At 38.3% G+C, this 23565-nt stretch overlaps 1 protein-coding gene across 1 annotated transcript in view; it reads right to left on the bottom strand.

Moving 5' to 3' along the window:
• LOC116534107 (ovostatin-like) overlaps positions 1–23097 on the bottom strand; it is a 51846-nt gene extending 28749 nt beyond the window's left edge. The window contains exons 1-7 of the mRNA XM_032254214.1: positions 22597–23097; positions 21970–22126; positions 11358–11410; positions 6844–6864; positions 6111–6279; positions 5341–5425; positions 1589–1706 (exon numbers count right to left, since the gene is read on the bottom strand). Of these exons, the coding sequence (XP_032110105.1) occupies positions 1589–1706; positions 5341–5425; positions 6111–6279; positions 6844–6864; positions 11358–11360 (396 nt within the window). The 5' untranslated portion in view covers positions 11361–11410; positions 21970–22126; positions 22597–23097. The remainder of the gene's footprint in view (positions 1–1588; positions 1707–5340; positions 5426–6110; positions 6280–6843; positions 6865–11357; positions 11411–21969; positions 22127–22596) is intronic.
• Between the last annotated feature and the right edge of the window lie 468 nt (positions 23098–23565).

Below are 23565 nucleotides of genomic sequence, written 5' to 3'. Positions count from 1 at the left end.
CTTCGATAATGCATTCTGGGATCTACCTACACTGTGTACTTGACTAACATTGATTTATTCCCTTCTAGAGTGTGCATCTTTTAAAGATTACAACAGCTTCATAAAGTGCAAAACCCATGAGGATAGGTACCTGATCTGTCTTGCTCAACATTGAAGCTTCTAAATAAAATTATCCTTACCTACTAAAAGACCTCAAAATTTATCTGTTTAATGAAATTGTGGAGAACATTTTTGTATTACTGATATCCTTAAAGATACATCCCCACTAGTTATTTAAATATTTATATGATCTTGGTTGGGTGCACTGGCTCACGCCTGTAATGCCAGCACTTTGGGAGGCTGAGTCGGGCAGATCACATGAGGTCAGGAGCTCAAGACCAGCCTAGCCAACATGGTGAAGCCCTGTCTCTACTAAAAAATACAAAAATTAGCTGGGCATTAACACCTGTAGTCTCAGTTTCTTGGGAGGTGGAGGCATGAGAACTATTTGAACCAGGGAGGCAGAGGTTGCAGTGAGCTGAGATCATGCCACTGCACTCCAGCATGGGTGACACAGCAAGACTCTGTCTAAAAATATATGCATTTATTGATATACAATGTATTTAACCTCTGTCTGCTTTAATTCACTTATCAGTAAGGGTGCGATAATAGTACCCCCTCATGGTGTACTATGTGTTTTGAGAATCAAATACACATAAACTACTTTGCTCAGTGACTGACATAAAATACGCATCCATTAAATGTTAGTAATTATTATAATTGTTACTACTGTGTTTATTGTCCATTTTTTTTTTTACAGAATGAGAAGGTTCTTAATTATTTCCAAACTAAAGTATTCTCTAAGCAGAACAGGAATATATGACTCAGTATGCGTGCGTGCCTGTGTGTGCACATGTGCGTGTGGATAAGTCGTATCACGCTGTTTGTAGTAAGGGGATTGCAGCTGACATTGTATATTAGCCAGTCAGACTCTGGCATGATTATAGCTGAAAGCCTTGCTACGTCCTAGACCAGCCTGTTTGTGTCCATTTTCTGAATGTTGGTTCTCCATGCTTCCAAGTAGATCTTTTAGGAAATTCCTCCTTTGTAAGTTTGGAAAAGTTAATGCTTCTCTTTAGTGGTTAGAAACCCTGACTGATAGAGTTCCCATCTGGAGCTCCTATATACACTTATTTCCAGTGAGAATAGATTAAGAGAAAAATAATTATGCATCGAATACTCTTGAGTACACACAAACATCATCATATCTCCCTGACTGAATCCACAAAGCATAAAATAAAGAACAGAACATATGTTCCTAGTAAATAGATATGGCATAGATTTTGATATGAAACCAAATCCATTTTTAATTCAGAATCAAAATTTACTACTTAGTTTCTGATACTATAATTTGCTTTTTGACAATCATTAGAAAATGAAAATGATCATGAAAAAAGAAGACTATAAAATTTACAAATAGGAAAAGAAATTCAGAATAAAAGTGTGTATTTTTAAGTGTAAAGAGAGAAATAAGAAGGGAAGGTAAATGGAAGGTGAGGATAAAACCTGAATGCAAACTTATTTAGAATTTTGCAGATATACCCCTTACCTGAATGGTAAAATTTTTACAGAGTGAACTGCGAAGGTGAGCACAGGAATGATAAGCAGTAGATTCTCTGCACACGCTAAGTTGGGCCTTCCCGTCCACAGGTTCACCATAGGTATATCTAGTAGAAGAATATAATAACAATAAATTACAGGTGTCAATGTCATTTTTAATCTGTATAGGGTTTTGAAACTTTTTTTTAGTCGCTGAAACCAGCAATGTAACAACATTTAAATAGCTACTTTAAATTTTATTTTCTGGAGGAAATCTAAAACAATGATACTGACTAAAATTGAGTTGAACGCTCTAGGCAAAGATTTATTTTAATTAAAAAGGTTGAAACAGGCAACATGTAGAAGTCATATACTCCAGTCACTGAAATACAATGTATTACCAAAAAATTAATAGTAAAGGAAAAAATACATCAGTCATTATTTCATTAAAAGTAATATTTTTGCATACTGATGGCAATAGAGTATTGAAACACACAAAAATGAAATAACATTTTGCTTCTTTTAGCTTTTTTGTTTTTAAACTGCCATAATGGGCATATTATTATGGTTTTTACTTTTAAAATGTAAATTTTATTTATTTATTTATAAATGTCATTTTAAGCCACCAGATTTTCAGGTCTTTTCTTTTTGAAAGGAAGAAGTAAAACTCTCTCTCTCTCTCTCTCTATTTATATATATACACACATACACATACACACTTTAAAGTTCTGGGATACATGTGCAGAACGTTACATAGGTATACATATGCCATGGTGGTTTGCTGCACCTAGCAACCCATCATCTACATTAGGTATTTCTCTTAATGCTATCCCTCCCTTATCCCTCACCCCCTGTAGGCCCTGGTGTGTGATGTTCCCCTCCCTATGCCAACTTATGAGTAAGAACATGTGGTGTTTGCTTGACTACCGTGCTGGGGGATCCGCTGCTGTCTTCAGAGCCGTCAGGTGGGAATGTTTAATTCTGCTGAAGCTGTGCCCACAGCTACCCAGGTGTTCTGTCCCAGGAAGATGGGAGTTTTATCTATGAGTCCCTGACTGGGGGACTATCTTTCTTTCAGAGATGCCCTTCCCAGAGGGGAGAAATCTAGAGAGGCAGTCTGGTGACAGTGGCTGTGGTAGGCTCCAATTATATTTATTTTTAATTACATGGAAGTACGCAAATTTTTTTTACTGTTAAAAAATTGAAATAGGTAAAAAGAGCAAAGAACAAAATTGCTTGTAAGGAATAACAGTAGGTTTCTCTGGGCTACGCTTTATGACAATCCCTCAATTTCATCTTCCAAATTACTAATTCTCTCTTCAGCATTATCCATTCTTCTAATCAGCCCTCCTATACATATATTTTTAAATTAATAATATACTTAATTCCAAGGTCTTTAATTATTTTAAAAGTTACACTTGACTCATATCTGAGTATATAAATTTTACTTATTTCTAAATTTTTGCTCTGATTGATGTTCAACTATTTTCTAAGGTATGTATTGCTCTTTTTTTGTCTGTTTAATACCTTGATTTCAAGTCATTAGAGTCTTCAACCATTTAGTGATTCATATTTTTGTGTTTTGGGATTCCCAGCCATTTAGTGTTTTGGGATTCCCAGCTGGCTTGTCCTAGAGTGCTTTATTTTGCTTATGCAATACTTCTCCAGTAAAAATGACAAAGGAGCCAACACACAGCCACTGTGAGAGGGAAGTACCTAGACATTTGGGCTTTGGGAATTTCTGTTACTCAGGGGATTTTCCAGCAATGCTGAAAATTCCCTGCCTCTATGACCCAACCACAATGAGACTTTTTACTCTCTGCCTTTTCTGCATTCTCCCACTCCATCTCCGGAGGTGAAGCACAAGGTAGTGATATCAAAGAGTTAGCTATGGACTTCCAGCCTAAAGCAGACTGAGGCTGGAGGACAGGCGGAGCTTTCATCTGGAAGTTAGGCATGGAATTTTAGATTGCTGTAATGAAGATTTTCTAATAACTAGAAATTACCAGGTTGTTGGGGGAAACAGTAATGGAGGAAGGGCTTACAGTGTCTACATAAAATGGCCACAAGTACTGGGAACAATAAACAGCCGCTAACTGTGTCAGACCTCTGGGGAGGCAAACTTCCCTAAGCCTTCGTGTTCCAGGTGCAGAGTGACCTTGACTCTGTTACAGTACATAACATGCTCAAGGACTTAAAACCCCTTTTGTAGCATTACAAAGTGACCAGACTTGTAGGCTCCCTGTGAGATTCACTCCCTCCAGCTGCACCTAGAATGCAATCTACAGATGACCACATGCTTCTCCTTTTCAAAGTTTCCCACAAAGCCACCACTGCTAGCAATCTTTAGGATGATGCATCAGTTCCTGTTCACCGAAGAATATTCCAGCGTCACGCCACCCCCACCCCACTATTACCTCACCTTCACCCCACCATCTGCTGACTGCTTAAAGTGATTGTAACCAATAAATACTGTGGGTAACCTAAGCTGGGGGCCTTCACTGCCTCCACTACGAAGTGATGGTCCTCTCATCCCACTTTCATTCTTAATCTGTCTTTTTCTCATTCCTTTGTCACCACTGAACTCAGGGTACCCATGGGTGGGGTGTGGGGGCTGGTTCCCTACACCAGGTCACTTTTTATTTTTAACTTTGCAAAATCAAAAGGAAAAGTAGTACACAAGAGTCAGGGAAAGAATGAATCCTCACATCAGGTCTGAGGAAACAAAGTTTTATGTTTGCACCCTGGCTGTAATTGCTGGTTACATAAACTCCTGTCTATGCTGCTTAACTTAGTGACAAGAAGAGGGGAAAGCAACGTGACCTGCCTGGCTGCTGCTCCGGCCACATGTTATTTCTCACTATTTGCCCCTAAGTCCCTGTCTGCCCTTAGTATCCTCCACACCATGCACCAGCATTACAGTAGAGCCACTTCTAACTCTTTTTTTTTTTTTTGAGACGGAGTTTCACTCTTGTTACCCAGGCTGGAGTGCAATGGCGCGATCTCGGCTCACCGCAACCTCCGCCTCCCGGGTTCAGGCAATTCTCCTGCCTCAGCCTCCTGAGTGGCTGGGATTACAGGCACGCACCACCATGCCCAGCTAATGTTTTGTAGTTTTAGTAGAGACGGGGTTTCACCATGTTGACCAGGATGGTCTCGATCTCTTGACCTCGTGATCCACCCGCCTCGGCCTCCCAAAGTGCTGAGATTACAGGCGTGAGCCACTGCGCCCACACTGCCACTTCTAACTCATACAGCAGTTTTCTCCATGATATGTCTTGAGCTTCAGTTTTCTTCTATAATCATGTAAAATATAAAGATTGAATTGGGAGAAGTCATTGTAAACACAGGACATTGTCCAATGGAACTTTCTGGCAGATGGAATGTTCCATGTTTTGTGTCAGTGCTCTTCAATTCAGTGGCCACTAGTCACATGTGACAACTTGAAATGTGGCTAGTGCAATTGAATATTTAATTTTAACTGAAACTTAAATACTCACATGTGGTCAGTGGCTATCGGCTGGTCTAAAACAGTATGTAAGAAAGACAGTAGTCAGTTGTCTTAAACTGTTACCTAAAACCATGTGTTTTATTAAAATAATTACTGATGCATGAAAGAATTTATAAAACCAGCAAAATAATTTCACGCCTTCCTTTTTCCTTACCTTCTATACATTTATATTTTACCTCTTTTTAGTTATCTATCCCGTTCTAATAGCTTTCTATGAATGTATCATTCTATTGTGTACGATTTCAACTTACGAGGCACAGACGTTAACTTTGAATTCAGGGTCCACAACCAAGATACTTCCTGGTGCATCCACAGTCATTTGAAATTTGGGTAACACTGCCAGTAAAAAGAAAAGTTATATATTATATTATGTGTGATAATGTATATATTACATATTATTAACATAAATACATTCATACAAAATAACTGTTTCTCCTTTATAAACCATCGACCGTCGTTTATGTTTGCCATTAACGAACAGTGTGAGGAGGGCACTGAAGCACATAAGAACTGGATTTTGGAATTGGATAGAAAAATGCATATTTTGAATTTCAAATTCATCACTTCTCAGGTGTTGAACTTGAGAAACTGTTTCTCAATATCTTCATCTGTAAAACGGGAATAATGACACTACGATAGAAATTTCATGAAGATTTTATGGGAAAATATAAAGGGACTAATGGCTAACATATGACTAATGACTAATGTTAATTCCATTCTTTTTGTAAAAAAGTGCTTTACATCCCAGAAACCATCATGTAAAATAGATTCCAGATACCACAAAAGGAAGATAAAATAGATCGCCTAGGTTAATGGAGAATTGCAAAAAAGACCATGGGCTGCACTAGGGGATAAAAATCAGAGTAGATGGAGAACCCTAAAATAGTAACAGAGAACAGGGAAAGAGGAAAGGAAGAGATACTCCCTTAAGAATACATTATTTAATAATCCCGCCCTTGCAAAATTGGAATGATTTTGTAATTTTATACCAATAGGTAACATTTTCATTGCTGTTATTTACCATATTCTTCCACAGAGAAGAAGTGATACGTTTTCTTCTCATTAAGCGTCTCTGCAGTGATTTGATACTGTCCAAGGATGGGCTCTGAGATTAGCTGGAAGGAGAGCTGTAGAATACCTCCCACAGACTCCTCATTCATCCACTGTTGTATTCGATTGCCTTCTGGATCCTAAGAATAAGAAAATGTATTCTGTTTCACGCTGGATGTTTTTATTCATTACAAAGTTTCAGCAGGGTGTTTCCTACTTAGAATTCTAAACTTACTTAGGATCAAAACATGAGTGTGTTCTCACATTCCCCGAGGAGAGTTGGTTACTCTTCTCTCTGGGGTCACACAGCTGCATATTACAGCACTTAGTATATTTTAGAGCTAGCTGTGATTTTTTTACATTTATTTTTTTCTGTCAATCTCTGCTTTCTTAAGGGCAAGCCATATTGTATCCCCAGTGCATAAATCATTAAGTATACATTTATACACATTCAATAACTAAGCATTAAATGAAATAAATTCATATTTGCCTATTGTCTATATTAGTGGGTGGATGCAAATATGAGTCACATGGTGGTGGGGTGGGGAGGGCAGAAACCCACTTCTGTCCTCTTGAGGCTGTCTACATGAAATAAATAATTCTGTGACAATTTAAACGGGCAATCTTCCCTATGAGCTGCCTTTTGATTTTGAGGTTTGGAGAGATGTTCAAAAAATTAGAAAACAATTCTTCAACTAGCTTACCTTAAGGGTGATCACTGGGTACTGAAATAAAAATAAAAATAATGTTATTATATGAACTCATGGGTTTTTTTTTTCTAGATGAGTGAAGAGATTAATTACAAATCTATTATTAAGCTAAGAAATATAAACACATTTAGGACAACCCAAACAAACACTGGTTTCTGACTGAAAGTTTGAATATCTATTGATTATATTGAAACTTATTTGCCTAGGTTTCAAGAATTTTCATTTACTTTTCTCTCTTTTATAACACACAGTCTGCAGGGTCAGTATGCAACCCTGGCCTTAGGTCTCTCGCACATAATCAAAATGCTCTCTTAGATGAATAATAACTTCTTTATCAACAAATTCATGGTCAGTCTTCACTCTGGCAACTGCTACGTTCTTCACTGCTGGTTGCCTCTTTTTAAATACTCCAATTTTGATTTCTATATCTAGCACTAATTTTTTTGTCTTAGATTTTTGACCATTCCTATACTCCACCATTTCCTTATTGGACAAGTAACTAAATGTTGGCATTTGCCCAAGTTCCCCTTGCTGAGTCTTCTCTCCTTCCTTCTCCTTCTAACTCTTTATACCCTCTCAGTTCTCTCCGGTGTTTGCCACTCTTCCCCTCTCTACACCTACAGAGTCAACAGTTTGACTTTCATTTCTTAGCGCATCCTCTCAGGACCCTAAAACTAACAAGTCGAAATTAAAGACTCCTAGGCCAAAAGCCCTCATGTGAATAGGCTGATGAGAAGCTTACAAATGAGTATGTAGGGTCCTTTGCCCGTTCCCCAAGTGGCTTAGTGCTCCTTCCCACTAACTGCAGCATTTAGTCACCAATAAAACATAATGTGTCTGGAGATAGGAACATGATTCATCAACTTTGTCCAGAATTCTTAGAACTGAGAAATAAAACAGTTGAATGAAGGGCCCCATTTGTTGTTCTAAATTCATGGAATTGAATCTCAGTGAATTATTGAGATGGTATTGAAGAAAGCTACTGCTGCATCATTAACTCAAGCATTAAGAGAAGTAGAGCTTCTCATAAGATTTCCTCATGAGAAGGAAATAAAGAATATATTACCTAAAGGTGCCATGGGAACACATTAGCCATTTGGATAAGACTCTAATAATGAGAAATGAAGTTAGAGTACTGTCCCTTTTTGTTTTCTATTTGTTATACTTCCAATGCAGGTGGCTTCAACTGTGTCCAACAAATTTTTTATTACTTAATTTGTCTTGTTGTTGGTAATTTTACTGAGCTTGGTCTATTTAAAAAAACTACTGAACAAGAACCTACTAAAACCACATGTTCATTGTTCTAAGCTGCTTGATTTTTCCCCAAAAATAATTATTAAAATGAGGCTGATTCTGCTCTCGTCACTAATGACTGTCCGCACTAAATTGTGTATGAACCAGCCAAGAACCAATAATACAATTCCTTCATGTCCCCTTCTGATTCATACTATGTCTCTCTGTCCATAGACAGGGCCTCTTTTTAGCGGACAAGTAGTTCCAGGTCTTAAGATAAGTTTAAAGAAAGATTTGAAACTTCTCGATGCAAGTAAAACTGTCTGGAAAAAAAATGTCTCAATATTCTACAAAATACTGACCGAAAGGGAAAGAAAGGTACCATCAGTAAAGAAATTGCAGAAAAGGAAAGAAAAGACTGATGGGCAGAAGAAACTAGGTATATGCTTTATAGCTTGGCTCATTTCATAATGAGCCAAGCATCATTACTATATTTTGATTATGTAGTCAAATTTATTATGAATGCCCAAACCTCACAGGCCAGTCATGCATTGAATATATTTACTTAAATGGAATACCAAACTGGATAATGTCCAGCAATTAGAAACACTCGCTTGGAAAGATAAAACCACATAATCTCTTAGCTACCATCATTTTTGGAAATGCTACATCAATTTCTGTCTCTATTACATAAGCACATGCAGTTTGCTGTGCCATGGAAACTCCTTGCCTTAAACACTTGGTACAAATGATCTTCTTATCTATGACCCGTATTTGAAGGAACAGCTCAGTCATCCTGTTGTTCTTATGCAAATGTCGTTATTACTAAAGCAGGGAGTTGGATAATCATATTTGGTCTAATTGACAATAGTAAGTAACGATGGGGGGGTGAGAACTAATAAGGGAGTTATATAATGTCGCAGCTGCTGTTATTTCCAAGAAGCCCTTTGTCAAAGGATTGCAGTAGAAATTCTCCATAAACCAAGGAGAACAGGAAGCACATGCTATCATTTGGAAGTGATTTAGGATTCAGATTAATACAAGGTCTTTGGAGCACTAAAAATTAGATCCCTGCTCTGGGAATTAAAACTAAGCAACAATCTAGTGAATGTAGCATAACTATAGGAGACAGGGAAACGAGCTGGATTAAAAGTGATGATGTCTTAAATATGTTAAGATGAAGTACAATTTGGAGGAGGAAAAGGCAGTAATGGAGAAGCCATTTGCACAGCTTCTGTAAGCTTACAAAGCTTCTTCGTAACTGCACTTAGTTGACAGATTGACCTGAGAGGCTGCAAAAGAATGCTTAGTTCTAACAGGTTTCTAAAGTACACAAAATAAAATTTGTTAAGTATCCTGTTGTAAAGACCTCAGTCGTTCCCGGGTCATGATTCGTTGTCTTTTGACATTTTCACTATTAATCACACTTGTTCTCAGATCGTCTCTAGCAGGATTGCAGTCTCCTGCGTATGTCAGACTACCATCACCATGTTCCCGCTATGTATTTCGTTCCTTAACTGTACATCAGCATCTATGAGATAACTTCTCTGAATTTCCCATTAGGGAAAGTGAGGCAGAGTCACTTTCCCTAATGGGTAGCAACACTTCCCCCTTTACTATGCCGGTGTAAATAAAGAGTAATATCTGGAAAAATTGGATGGGGTCCTGAAACACATCCCCAGTCAAGTTATTTCTTTACGCACAAGCTGCTCCTCTATGACCAATTGTAACTCAAGTGCCTTCACAACATGGCACCAAGCTTCCTTTCCAAACTGTTTTCCACCATGACTTTCTATGTTTGTTTTACGTTTCAGCAAAGCTGGGTTATGACTATTCTCTAAATCCTGATTCTCTACCCACATGCCTTCACTAACAGCTTTTCTCTGCCTACATTTGATCATCTCTGTTCTCTGAGGAGTGCCTTGATTTCACCTGCCCCGTGACATCTGTATCAGGCATGGCCAGCGCTTCCCCCTTTAGATCCCTTTTTATGGCTCTTTGCCACCACCCCTGGCTCCCCTGTGTTGTACTCCTAACAGCTTTCACCTCTGATTTTTTTGAGAGGCCTCTTTTGGGACCTTCTGTCAAGTTCCCAGGGGTTTGCTTCTATGTTAGGGGATACCCAGAGCCAATAACTACCCAATGCTGGAGTACAATAGCCCAGCTTTAGTTCCTAAAGTGGAACAAACTCTGAAGTGTAACATATGCTCCAGAGCTTCCTGCCAGTCAGGCTGCAGACTTTGTCCAAAATCAATGGCACCCACGCTTGGCTGCTTCCCTCCCTTCTCCTGCTCCTCTCCACTCTCGTACTGGTTTTTCCTGGCAGCACTTCCTTAATAATTCAGTTGTCCATCTTTCCCTCTCTCAGAATCTGATTCTGGAGAAGTTGACCTAAGATAATACCTCTCCTGGTAACTCCAAATACAAAGCAGCCACAATGCTTTCATTCACTGGTTATATAATTCACTCTTTCGGTCCTTATAAAATATTGTGCTTTGGCTCACTGGCTCATGCCTTTAAAGTCAGCTCTTTGGGAGGCCAAGGCAGGAGTATTACTTGAGGTCAGCAGTTTGAGAATAGCCTGGGCAACATAGCAAAACCTCGTCTCCACAAAAAAAAAAAAAAAAAAAAAAATTAGCTGGGCATGATGGTGATGCTGGTAGTCCAAGCTACTTGGGGGGCTGAGGCAGGAGGATCGCTTGAGCCTGGAGGTTGAGGCTGGTGACTTATAATCACACCAGCACTCCAGTCTGGGCAACAGAGCAACACTCCATCTCTAAAATATATACATAAATAAAACATTCACTCTATATAACATTGCTCATTCACTCAATACATAATTTAATAATGGTATACTATTAAGAGCCTACTATCTGTTGTATCCTATTCCAGATGTCAGCAACATAGTGATGCATGTTGCCTCATTTGTGTTCTTCTCCTACAACCTCTGTTCTAATGTAATCATTCTCGGGACTGAGAGAGCATCTTCTGTATCTTTGACTCTTGGCTTACTTAGCACACTGCTTTATAAGCAGTAAGGATTCAGTACATTATAGACTTTTACTTGTGATTAGGAAATATGTTTAATTGTGTTGACCAAAGAAAGAGGGAGTGAGAAAGAAGGAAAAAGGAAAAAGTTTGATGGTAATGGAGGAACACATAGGCTAATAAGAATGTAGAACTAATGACTTAGACTGGCCTGCCTCGTTTTCATGGATCAATTTGAAGAAGCAAAACCATGCACAAATATCTACATATTTCTAGCTGTAACTTACCATTTCATCAGCTGGCTTCAAATGATCATCCAGAGATACAACTTGAAACGTCACTGAACAAAGAAAGAAAGATGATGTAAAGAAAGTAATTAACTTCTGTGTCATCACAGCTTTCTTCCCACATTCATTAACTTACGTGACTCCAAAAGCACGAGGTTACTACCATCTGTGATGAGGAGTTACACGCACATTGTAGGTAAGACGTTTTGGATTCCAGGGTTACCAGGTTGAGCTTATTAAGTTATACTGCCAAGAAAGGGTTCCGTAAAAGAACTTCCTGTCTTTCTTTTGTACTTCCAACCCTGCTTTCTCTTTCTCCTCTTACTCATTATCACAACACGTGCTCAGGCAGCCTAATGACTTCATTAAAGAAAGGAAAGAAAGACAGAGGAAGCAGATCACTTAACTGCTAGTACAATTCCTCACAGGTGCTGCACACATACTTATTCAATGTCTGCCTTTTCTGTGTATCCCTCAACAACCAATCTTCTTATTCCCTTAACCCGCAGTGGAATCACCTGCAATCAGCTGCATTCTGCCACTCTCATATTCTTATCCACCTGTGTCCTTTCCCCAAGTTGGTTCGCAGCCTGATGGACCTTGTCAAACTCATGTTACTGTGCTGTCAGTAAAATTCATCCTCTTTTGAAGATGTTTGTCTATGCCCCATTTATCTCGCAAAATACGCCACCACTTTTTTTGCCCTGAAGTTGCCTCTCTCTCCCTCTAGGTCTCTACGGTGGAGACCTCTCATCTTCCACATGGCTTGAAAAGGGAAATAAGTAACTTCGGGATTCACAACTCCGACAAAACATTTTTTCTTGCATTTTAATTCAAAAGAGAGAAATTATTATTTTAGATGCCATTAGTTTCAGAAAATTTATTCCTGTTGATGTCATCTAATGACTTCCTCGTTGCTGTCATAGAAGGTCACCTAGCTAATGGTCGTCCTTTCTGCTGCTTAGGTGTCAACGGGAAATTTTGACATGCTTTAAGGGAAATGACGATTCATGTCAAAATTGGTATCGGTCATCATACCGAGCTATTGTACTTTGGAAAAAATGTCAATTACTGATGACAACACTCTGTTGTCATCTGTCTATACAAACTTTCTCTTTGTGTTTTCAGGTTCCTTTAGAGTTCAACTTCGTTAATCTCATTCTTCCAGATTATTGACTCTCTCCTAGTTTCATTTATTCACACATTAATTTTAAAAGTCTTTATTTTTAACCTATTTCATAATTCTATTCATATGTATATGCAAATATGGGTGTCAGATGCTAAAAATTTTTTTTAAAAAAGACTTGCTGTTTGGCTATCACAGGATTTATAAGATTGGGAAATGCCGATCCCATTATAGCTCATGGTTTTAAGTGTGATCTCTACATTGATGGTTTGATTCGTATCTTTAGGCCTTTCTTTTTCTTTCTTTCCTTCCTTTTTTCCTCCCTCCCTCCCTTCCTTCCTTCCTTCCTTCCTTCCTTCCTTCCTTCCTTCCCTACTTCCCTCCCTCCCTCCCTCCCTTCCTTCCTCCCTCTCTTTCTCTTTCTTTCTTTTGAGACAGGGTCTCACTCTCATTGCTCATGTTGGAGTGCAGTGGCACAAGCTCAGCTCACCGCAGCCTTAATTTTCCAAGCTCAGGTGACCCTCCCACCTAAGCCTTCCAAGTAGCTGGGACAACCTGCCCCACCATGCCTGGTTAAGTTTTTTATACTTCTAGTAGAGATGGGGTTTTGCCATGTTGCCCAGGCTGGTCTTGAACTTCTGGGCTCAAGTAATATCTGCCTGCCTACAGGCATGAGCAACTGCACCCAGCCCTACCCCTTCTTCTTATCTAAAGTTTCATAAATACTGCTTCCTACTTGACATATCTGCTTAAGAATTTAAAAGATGTCTTATTCTTAGTGTGCCCAAACATGTAATCTTGATTTCTTTCCTCTTGCCCTACACTTCCTTATAGTAAATGGCAATTCTGTCTTTCCAGGTGTTTAGGCTAGATATTTTGGACTTATTTTTATTCCCTCATTCTTGTCATTTCCCCATTCTCATTCCCTCCTTATATTACGCTCTACATCAAAACATACCTTAAAGATATTACCTGCTGTTCCTCTTGCCCAGAATGATTTTCCCACGCATGGTAGACATCCTCACTTCATTCAGGTCTCTGCTTAATTATCTTAAAACACTTTTCCCCTCTAATTCTAATCTTTTCACCTACTTTGTTAGCTCCGTCATTTAAAAATTGACTTCTGAGGCCAGGAGCGGTGGCTTACGCCTATAATCCCAGCACTTTGGGAGGCCGAGGCGGGTGGATCGCGAGGTCAAGAAATCGAGACCACCTGGTCAACATGGTGAAACCCCGTTGCTATTAAAAATACAAAAATTAGCTGGGCATGGTGGTGAAGCCTGTAGTCCCAGCTACTCGAGAGGCTGAGGCAGGAGAATTGCTTGAACCCAGGAGGTGGAGGTTGCAGTGAGCCAAGATTGCGCCATTGCACTCCAGCCTGGGTAACAAGAGTGAAACTCCGTCTCAAAAAAAAAAAAAAAAATTGACTTCTGTTTAACTCCAAAACTGTCTCTTTCTTTGTTCAAGATATAATCATCTTTTGTTTGGACTCTCACAACTGTCACTGACTGGCTGTCTGCCATTGGTGTTGCCATAACCTAGCTAATCTTTCTAAGATTATTAGAGCTACTTTCTGAAGACTAAATCTTAAATCTTGAATTTTCGCTGATGAGAACCTCCCATTGCAAAAAAGTCAATGTCTTCATAACTTAATGTGTAGTTATCATTACAAGTCCCACATTACTTTCGGTTAAGTCCTGAATTGGCCCTCCACCATCGCCGCCTCTCCAGCCATTCCCACCGAGACACCTAACCTGAAGCCACACAGCATGCCTTACCTGCAGCTATTTCACCATGAGCACTGTCTTTACTTCTGGCATGGCTTTTTCTATAGTAGCACTTTCCTTCCCACACAGAGGGGCTGCTTTTCCTTCTGACCCGACGCCGGAAGCTTGGATGGCCCTTGTTTAATCCTCCCAGACATAACTAGAATCTGCTTTGCTGAAGACTTTGTGTATCAGTCAAGCACCTTATCCCTCCTTACTCTAAATGCATTCCTATATATCCTCTTTGATATACTTTTTTTTAATACCTGAAGAATTAGTCACTTTCTATCTATTTACCATACTTTTTATTATATTTTGTTCATGCCACTATATAGCAGTTAACACATTGTGTTATAAATATGTAAACTTCCTGGGTCAGTTTCCCTTTTATAAGTTTTGTATTACTCTTCACTTCTACATTGCTACAGTGTATCAGATTATCCGGGTTCAAGATCCACAAAGCAAGGGTTCAGTAAGTTGTAAATGAAACGGACTTTTAAACTGTATTAAAATATGAAGATTGTACCAGATGTTTTACTATCATATAATCTACTATTTATTTGAAGGGCAGATTTTTATGGAATCAAGAATCAATGTCTCCTAAAATGTCAAATAGTTTAGGTAGTATTTTAATTCATGGTAGTTTAATGTAAAATAACCTGTGCTCATTAAAGAAAATTAAGAAACATTTCCTGAGATAGAAACAAGTTGAATTAAGAAACATTTCCTGAGATAGAAACAAGTTGAACTATAAATCAATTACACACACAAATCTAAAAACATACTGTTCATAGCTTGTGTGTTTGCATCTATATGTGTATTTTCTACATAGGATGTCTTTAATGATAATATATTTTCCCTATTTTAAAAAATTCACACAAGCTACAATAGGTGTTTTAGAATTATGTCAGTCCCCGGAAAATATCTGTGATAGTTGCACAGTATTAAGTCATGTACAGATAGCTTTTACTACTATTCCTTTTATAGGTAGGGTACCCTTATTGCGCAAGATGTATTCTTGAAAATCTCAGCTTAAAACTATTTTAGTTAGGAGCTATGTTGTTAAAAGATTACATGTATTACTATAAAAGTATAGCCCTCATGTAGCCATAGCATAAATAACTGATAATGCACTCAGCTTGCCCGCTTTAAAACTATGACAACTGTAAATTTTCAGTCAGTTAAAACATTGGGGGAAATATTTTCATTAACCAAAATTACATACAAGAGTGAGATTATAAAAATATACTTTCACATCATAAACTTTCAAAGCCATATAATTTAAATTTACATAATTCACAAATATTTCTAGTGCACTAATTGTCAAAATAGCACAAGATTGTCAAAACAGGACAAAACTACTTTCTTTTTATTTATTTATTTTATTTTTTTATTTTTTATTTATTTTTTATTTTATTGCATTTTAGGTTTTGGGTACATGTGAAGAACATGCAAGATTGTTGCATAAGCACACACGTGGCAGTGTGATCTGCTGCCTTCCTCCCCATCACCCACATCTAGCACTTCTCCCCATGCTCTCTCCCCAACTCCCCTCCCCCCACTGTCCCTCCCCCATTTCCCCCCAACAGACCCCAGTGTGTGATGCTCCCCTCCCTTTGTCCGTGTGTTCTCATTGTTCAACACCCACCTATGAGTGAGAACATGCGGTGTTTGATTTTCTGCTCTTGTGTTAAAAACTACTTTCTTAATAGAATGACAGTGGTTGCCAGTGTAAACAAAATACAATATTCTTTTCTAGATAATGGGAATGCTATTGCTTTCTCTGGATTAGTAGGTAAATTAAAGTAACTTCCTCTCTGTAATTCTCGGAAGTTGAAGTTTAAGAGTTTTATTTGAGAGCTTAAAAAAGCCTTTTAGATTTTTGGTGATTTTTTTTTTCTCTATTTAGGAGCCTGGTGTCTTTTATAGATTTACCCGTAAGTATGTATTTTCAAGAAAAAGACTAAAAATGTATTGAGTTAAGTGTTTAAATAAAGAACATGTTTTTCTGTTCTAAATCTTGCGTTTTAGCAGGGATAAATGCTTTAAAGAAATGCAATGAAACTCTTAAAACAAAATTTCAAGATACAAGAAGTAGTTGGCTATTATTTTGGGGAGAGACTTTTTGCAACCTGAAGTTATATGAGGTAAAACCTACTCCAAATTTCTTAAGGGCTACCTTTTGCTCATGGCTCACAAGATAGCAGAAAAACTAATTGGCTGTCCTGTCTTTATTTCTGATCTCGGAGTTAAATTTCATTATGTGCCTTATCTTTGATCTTAGGCATGTTTGGCAGAAGTGAGAACAATGATAAAAGCCAGTCAAACAAGTACCCAGTTTTCAGTAAGGCAAATACTTCTGGTCAAGCCAGGAACTCAAAGAAGGTGATAATTGCAAATGTAGGAAGCCGAAGAACAAAAAATTACAGAAACATATCTAGACAGTTTCTGAAGCCCCTCTTTAGAGTTTCAAATGCCTACATTTGCAATACCGTAGCCATCAATAGTTTTCTATAAAATCGTTAGCCTGCACTGATGTTCAATCTCCTGTAATTTCTCAAAGGGAGGAGGGGAGATGAATATACAGACATCAGAATGCAGGTGGCAACTTCCAGGCAAAATACAGGGAACGGAATAGGAATAGTTCCAGTCTCCAGATCCCAGCGAGATTGACACAGAGGCATGTGATTTCTGCATTTCCAACCGAGGTACCCAGTTCATCTCATTGAGACTGGTTGGACAGTGAGTGCAGCCCACGAAGGGCGAGCTAAAGCAGGGTGAGGTGTCATCTCACCAGGAAAGTGGAAGGGGTTGTGGGATTCAACTCCCCTAGCCAAGGGAGCCCTGAGAGACTGTACTGTTAGGAACGGTACATTTCGGCTCAGATACTGCGCTTTTCTGACAATCTTCGAAACCCTCAGTGCAGGAAGTTCCCTACAGTGCCTACACCACCCAGGCCCTGGGATTCAAGCATAAAACTGGGTGGCCTGGGTACACAGTGAGCTAGTAACAGGAGAGTTTGTTGTTCATACCCATCCACACTAATAAAGAAGAAAAAAGAGAAGAATCAAATAGATGCAATAAAAAATGATAAAGGGAATATCACCACTGATCCCACAGAAATACAAACCACCATCAGATAATATTATAATCACCTCTATGCAAATAAAACATGAAATACTGATGCCAGCATGAGAAAAAAAAAAGAAGAAGAAAAAAAAGAAAATCTAGAAAAAATGGATAAATTTCTGGACACTACACCCTCCCAAGACTGAACCAGGAAGAAGTCAAATCCCTGAATAAACCAATAACAAGTTCTGAAATTGAGGGAGTAATTAATAGCCTACCAATCAAAAAAAGTTCAAGGTCAGATGGATTTATAATGGAATTTTACCAGAGGTACAAAGAGGAGCTGGTACCATTCCTTCTGAGACTATTACAAACAGTACAAAAAGAGGGAATCCTTCCTAACTCATTTTATGAGGCCAACAGCATCCTGATACCAAAACCAGGCAGAGACACAATGAAAAAAGAAAATTTCAGGCCAATATCCCTGATGAACATCGGGGATCCTCAATAAAATACTGACAAATCGAATCCTCAATAAAATACTGACAAATCAAATCCAGCAGCACATCAAAAAGTTTATCCACAACAATCAAGTCAGCTTCATCCCTGGGACGCAAGGTTGGTTCAACATACACAAATCAATAAATGTAATCCATCACATAAACAGAACCGATGACAAAAACCACATGATTATCTCAATAGATGCAGAAAGGCCTTTGACAAAATTCAACATTTCTTCATGCTAAAAACTCTCAATAAACTAGGTGTTGATGGAAAATATCTCAAAATAATAAGAGCTATTTATGACAAATCCACAGCCAATATCATACTGAATGGGCAAAAACTGGAAGCATTCCCTTTGAAAACCAGTACAAGACAAGGATGCCCTCTCTCACCACTCTTATTCAACATAGTATTGGAAGTTCTGGCCAGGGCAATCAGGCAAGAGAAAGAAATAAAAGGTATTCAGATAGGAAGAGTCAAGTTGTCTCTGTTTGCAGACGACATGATTGTTATTTAGAAAACCCCGTTGTTGTAGCCCAAAAACTCCTTAAGCTAATAAGCAACTTCAGCAAAGTCTCAGGATACAAAATCAATGTGCAGAAATCACAAGCATGCCTATATGCTAATAACAGACAAACAGAGAGTCGAATCATGTGCAAGCTCCCATTCGCAATTGCTACAGAGAATAAAATAACTAGGAATACAACTAACAAGGGATGTAAAGGACCTCTTGAAGGAGAACTACAAACCAATGCTCAAGAGAGGACACAAACAAATGGGAAAAAATTACATGTTCATGGATAGAAAGAATCAATCTTGTGAAAATGGCCATACTGCCCAAAGTAATTTATAGATTCAATGCCATCCAGATTAAGCTACCACTGACTTTCTTCACAGAATTAGAAAAAAACTACTTTAAATTTCAGATGGAGCCAAAAAAGACCCTGTATAGGCAAGACAATCCTACGCAAAAAGAACAAAGCTGGAGGCATCACACTACCTGACTTCAAACTATACTACAAGGCTATAATAACAAAAACAGCATGGTACTGGTACTGGTACCAAAACATATATAGACCACCGGAACAGAACAGAGGCCTCAGTAATAATACCACACATTTACAACTATCTAATCTTTGACAAATCTGACAAAAACAAGCAACAGAGAAAGGATTTACTTTTTCATAAATGGTGTTGAGAAAACTGGGTAGCCATATACAGAAAGCTGAAACTGGATCCCTTCCTTACACCTTATACAAAAATTAACTCAAGATGCATTAAAGACTTAAACATAAGACCTGGAACCATAAAACCCCTAAAAAAAAAAAAAAAAACATGGGCAATACCATTCAGGACGTAGGCATGGGCAAAGACTTCATGACTAAAACACCAAAAGCAATGTCAACAAAAGCCCAAATTGACAAATGGGATCTAATTAAACTAAAGAGCTTCTGCACAGCAAAAGAAACTATCATCAGAGTGAGCAACCAACATACAGAATAGGAGAAACGTTTTGTAATCTATCCATCTGACAAAGGGCTAATATCCAGAATCTACAAAGAACTTAAACAAATTTACAAGAAAAAACAACCCCATCAAAAAGTGGGTGAAGAATATGAACAGATACTTCTCAAAAGAAGACATTTATGTGGTCAACAAACATATGAGAAAAAGCTCATCATCACTGGTCATTAGAGAAATGCAAATCAAAACCACATTGAGATACCATTTTATGCCAGTTAGAATGGCAATCATTAAAAAGTCAGGAAACAACAGATGCTGGAGAGGATGTTGAGAAATAGGAATGTTTTGACACTGTTGGTGGGAATAAAAATTAGTTCAACCATTGTGGAAGACAGTGTGGTGATTCTTCAAGGATCTAGAAATAAAAATACCATATGACCAACCAATTCCAATCCTGGGTATATAACCAAAGGATTATAAATCATTCTGCTATAAAGACACATGCACATGTATGTTTATTGTGGCACTGTTCACAATAGCAAAGACTTGGAACCAACCAAAATGCTCATCAAAGATATATTGGATAAAGAAAATCTGGCACATATACACCATGGAATACTATGCAGCCACAAAAAAGGATAAGTTCATGTCCTTTGCAAAAACATGTATGAAGCTGGAAACCATCATTCTCAGCAAAGTAACACAAGAACAGAAAATCAAACACCACATGTTCTCACTCATAAGTGGGAGTTTAACAATGAGAACACATGGACACAGAGAGGGGAGCATCACACACTGGGGCCTGTCAGGTGTGGTGGGCAAGGGGAGGGACAGCATTAGGAGAAATACCTAATGTAGATGACAGGTTGATGGGTGCAGCAAACCACCATCGCATGTGTACATATGTAACAAACCTGCATGTTCTGCATATGTACCCCAGAATTTAAAGTATAATTTAAAAAAAGAAAAAAAATGCAGGTGGCAGTCACATATGAAGCAACAACAAACTAAACGTGCAATGAGATTTTAGCGTACAGTCATAGTTAATGTCACACCATACTTTTTCTCCAAAAAAAGAAGCATGATGCTGAGTAGATTATGAGTTATTTGTAGCATTATATCTCAGATTATAATGATCCATTTTTTGAAAATCGAATATCTCTCAATTGTTTAAGACTCCTGGCTCAATTTCTTTGCTATGTGATAACCTTTCATCCGTACATTAGACTCTTTACTAGAAAGTAGATGGATAAGAAATAAAAAACAAGCATTCATTTTATTTTATTTATTTATTTTGAGATGGAGTCTTGCTCTGTCTCCAGGCTGCAGTGCAGTGGCGCAATCTTGGCTCACTGCAACCTCGGCCTTCCGGGTTCAAGCAATTCTCCTGCCTCAGCCTCCCGAGGCTGGGACTACAGGCAGCATTCATTTTAAATTAAGTTTTAACGTTTCTGTGCTGTTTGAAGTGGTAGTCCCCTTCCTCACCTCTGCCTTCTACAGCTCACCTTAGCAAGAATCCTAGAAGCTTTCCTTGGACATCCTCTTGCGTCAACCACATTGTGTCTTCCCCTCGTGAGCACCTCCCACCCCTGCATGCATTCGTAATGTTGGTGCCGTTGTGGGTGCCCGCCCATACTGTACAGCCACGCCCTGTCTTTCTTGTCTAGTCCTTCAGTCTTTCCCTGGTGCCTATGTACTGATCTGAATGCCTTCTTTTGTGAAGTGAGGGAAGGAGGCAAAGGGTCGGGGAAGAGGAGTGGAGGGCTGGGGACAGCACAATGCATGCAGTGCATCCCTCCGTCTCCAGCACATCTCCCTCACCTCCGTCTGCTTGTGTTCTGGGGTCACAGTGTGTAAGGCTCTGATTACACTGATTCCCAGTTCACCCATGACTGCCTCCTCAAGGCGTGATCCCCACCTCTGTAGTGACTCCCCATGGGTATTCCTTAACTGCGTGAAAATGCCTCTTTAGTTCTATATTCAGGGCTTTCCTTGAACTGTTTATTCACTTCAGCTTGTTTTCCTTCCTTTCACCTGTTTTCTTTACTCCAAATAAGTCTATCTACTTCTCATTTTATGGCACAATTTTTAAATTAATTCTACCCCTGTGCTTTGTTACGAACCATTCATCTCATCAGAAATGTCTTGCTTTGACTGCTGTAATCTGTATTTATCAACTCCTTCTGTACCCAAGAGAAGAGAGGAGGCTTTTCAGCTTAATTCAATGTCATACTGATCATTCTACCACTCGAGCAATTCTCTAGTCACTAAGGGCATCTCATTACGTGTTCATGACATACTTTGTTGCTGTTTTGTTTCTATGTCAACTATAACCTTGTAAGTTTGCATAAACTAAAATTCAAAATTCCCAAATATGTGATTAGAATGTTACTAGAATAATACAAATATTATTAGATTATTATTAGAATAATATGGATATTATCAGAAAATAAGAATAAGGTGCTCTTTAAAAATACAGTTTCTGAGGCTCCCCACCCCAGACTCACGGAAATGAAATCTCTAACATTTAGGCTATGTCATCTATATTTTTATTTTGTATTTTTAAGCAGGCTTTCTAATAAATTTTAATATAATAAAATTTCTAAGCTTAAGTTGTGTACCATAAATTCAAATATCACATAAGTGATATTAGTTGAATATAACCTGATTTAGGTATACTCACATTTCTGTCCAGGCTTGTAGAAAGGTTTATCAGTCTGTATGAAGATCAGATTCTCTCTGGATCTGATTGCCACAGATCTCCTCTCTTCCAGATTGACAGTGGCTCCTTTAGCAGAAAATGTAATGAAAGCGAGTGGGTCGGATCTGGCCCGAGGAACCTAGGGAGCAAATAAATACTCCATGAGATCGATTTTTCGGTCAAGAAATCTCTATTACTGTGTGTTGGTATAACTAAAAGTCTTAATTCATAATTTGTCATATCTGTTTCTTCAATAATCAATCTTCTTTATTTCTCTTGCTTTGTCACCTCCTTATCTCACCATTTAAATGAATAGTTTGCCTTTCTTAAAACTTCTCTTTTCTGTACACGAGTCATTCTTTTTATATATCTTATTCCCTTCAACAATTTTCTATCATAAAATCAAACTTTTTGGCTGTTGCCCTCGTTACCATTTATGACTGCACTTACATCATCTCAAACTGAAGACTATATTATTCTTTTAAAAATTAAAATAACTTTGCATGTCCAGTCATATAGCCTGATCTCTGTCCCTGAAAAGTCAGTTATGTGGGTGATGTTCATGCCCCTGTAATATTCTTTTCTGATTAAGCAGAAAGAAGCGCTTACCTCAAAGCTGATGCATTTGAAGAAATTTTCTCCAGTAACATTCTCTTCAAATATTTTGGTCTGGACTTCACCATAGTTGAGGGAGACTGTCAGAACAGCAGATTCAGTGAGATTAAAAAGCTGGGCACAAGCTTTATCCAAGGAGCTTTCTTGTAGAACAGAAGGAATCAGCAGAACATACTGCCTACAAAATTAGAGCAAGACTATTACAACTGAATGTGCCAGTGATTCGTTACTTAGCAATTACGGTGTTAACTGAAGAAGTTTTTAGTTTAAGAAAAATACGTTATTTTTAAATGTTAGAAGTACATCAAATGGCTAAATCTGTGTAAAACAGAAAGATACTGGCCTAGGAATTAAATTTTATAGAATCAAAAAGGAACTCACAATTAAAAATCAGCAAGTAATTTGTCATCAGTTCTATAAAGGTCAACATCATCAGTGTTCTTATACAATGCTTTTGCCCCCAAACAGACACGGCACATTCTGATTTGCATTTGCCTACTGTCTGTCCAGTTCCTTCCCCAGCAGCTGTCAGACACCTCTTTCTCAATATAAATATAATGCTGTTGTAGCCCTTAATCAACATTCTGGATGTCTACAAGGCAGAGCTGATGGCGCCATTCAAATTTGAAATTTACTATTCCCATGGGCATATTTTGAATTATATTGTTAAATGGTAATACTATTAAAATCAAATTACTGCAATAAAAATGTAACACTTGAATTTTTTTCTTTTTCTTTTCTTTTCTTTCTTTTTTTTTTTTTTTGAGACAGAGCGTCCCTCTGTCACCCAGGTTGGAGTGCAGTGGCGCTGTCTCGGCTCATTGCAACCTCTGCCTCTCAGGTTCAAGCGATTCTCCAGCCTCAGCTTCCAGAGTATCTGGGACTACAGGTACGTGTCACCATGCCAGCTATTGTATTTTTAGTAGAGACGGGTTTTCACCATGTTGGCCAGGCTGGTCTTTA

This window comes from Sapajus apella, unplaced genomic scaffold (genome assembly GCF_009761245.1).
Source record: "Sapajus apella isolate SASKATOON/1434 unplaced genomic scaffold, GSC_monkey_1.0 scaffold86, whole genome shotgun sequence".
Taxonomy (NCBI): Eukaryota; Metazoa; Chordata; class Mammalia; order Primates; family Cebidae; genus Sapajus; species Sapajus apella.
Note: the sequence above shows the minus strand (reverse complement) of the source record. Positions and strands in the feature narration are given on the sequence as shown.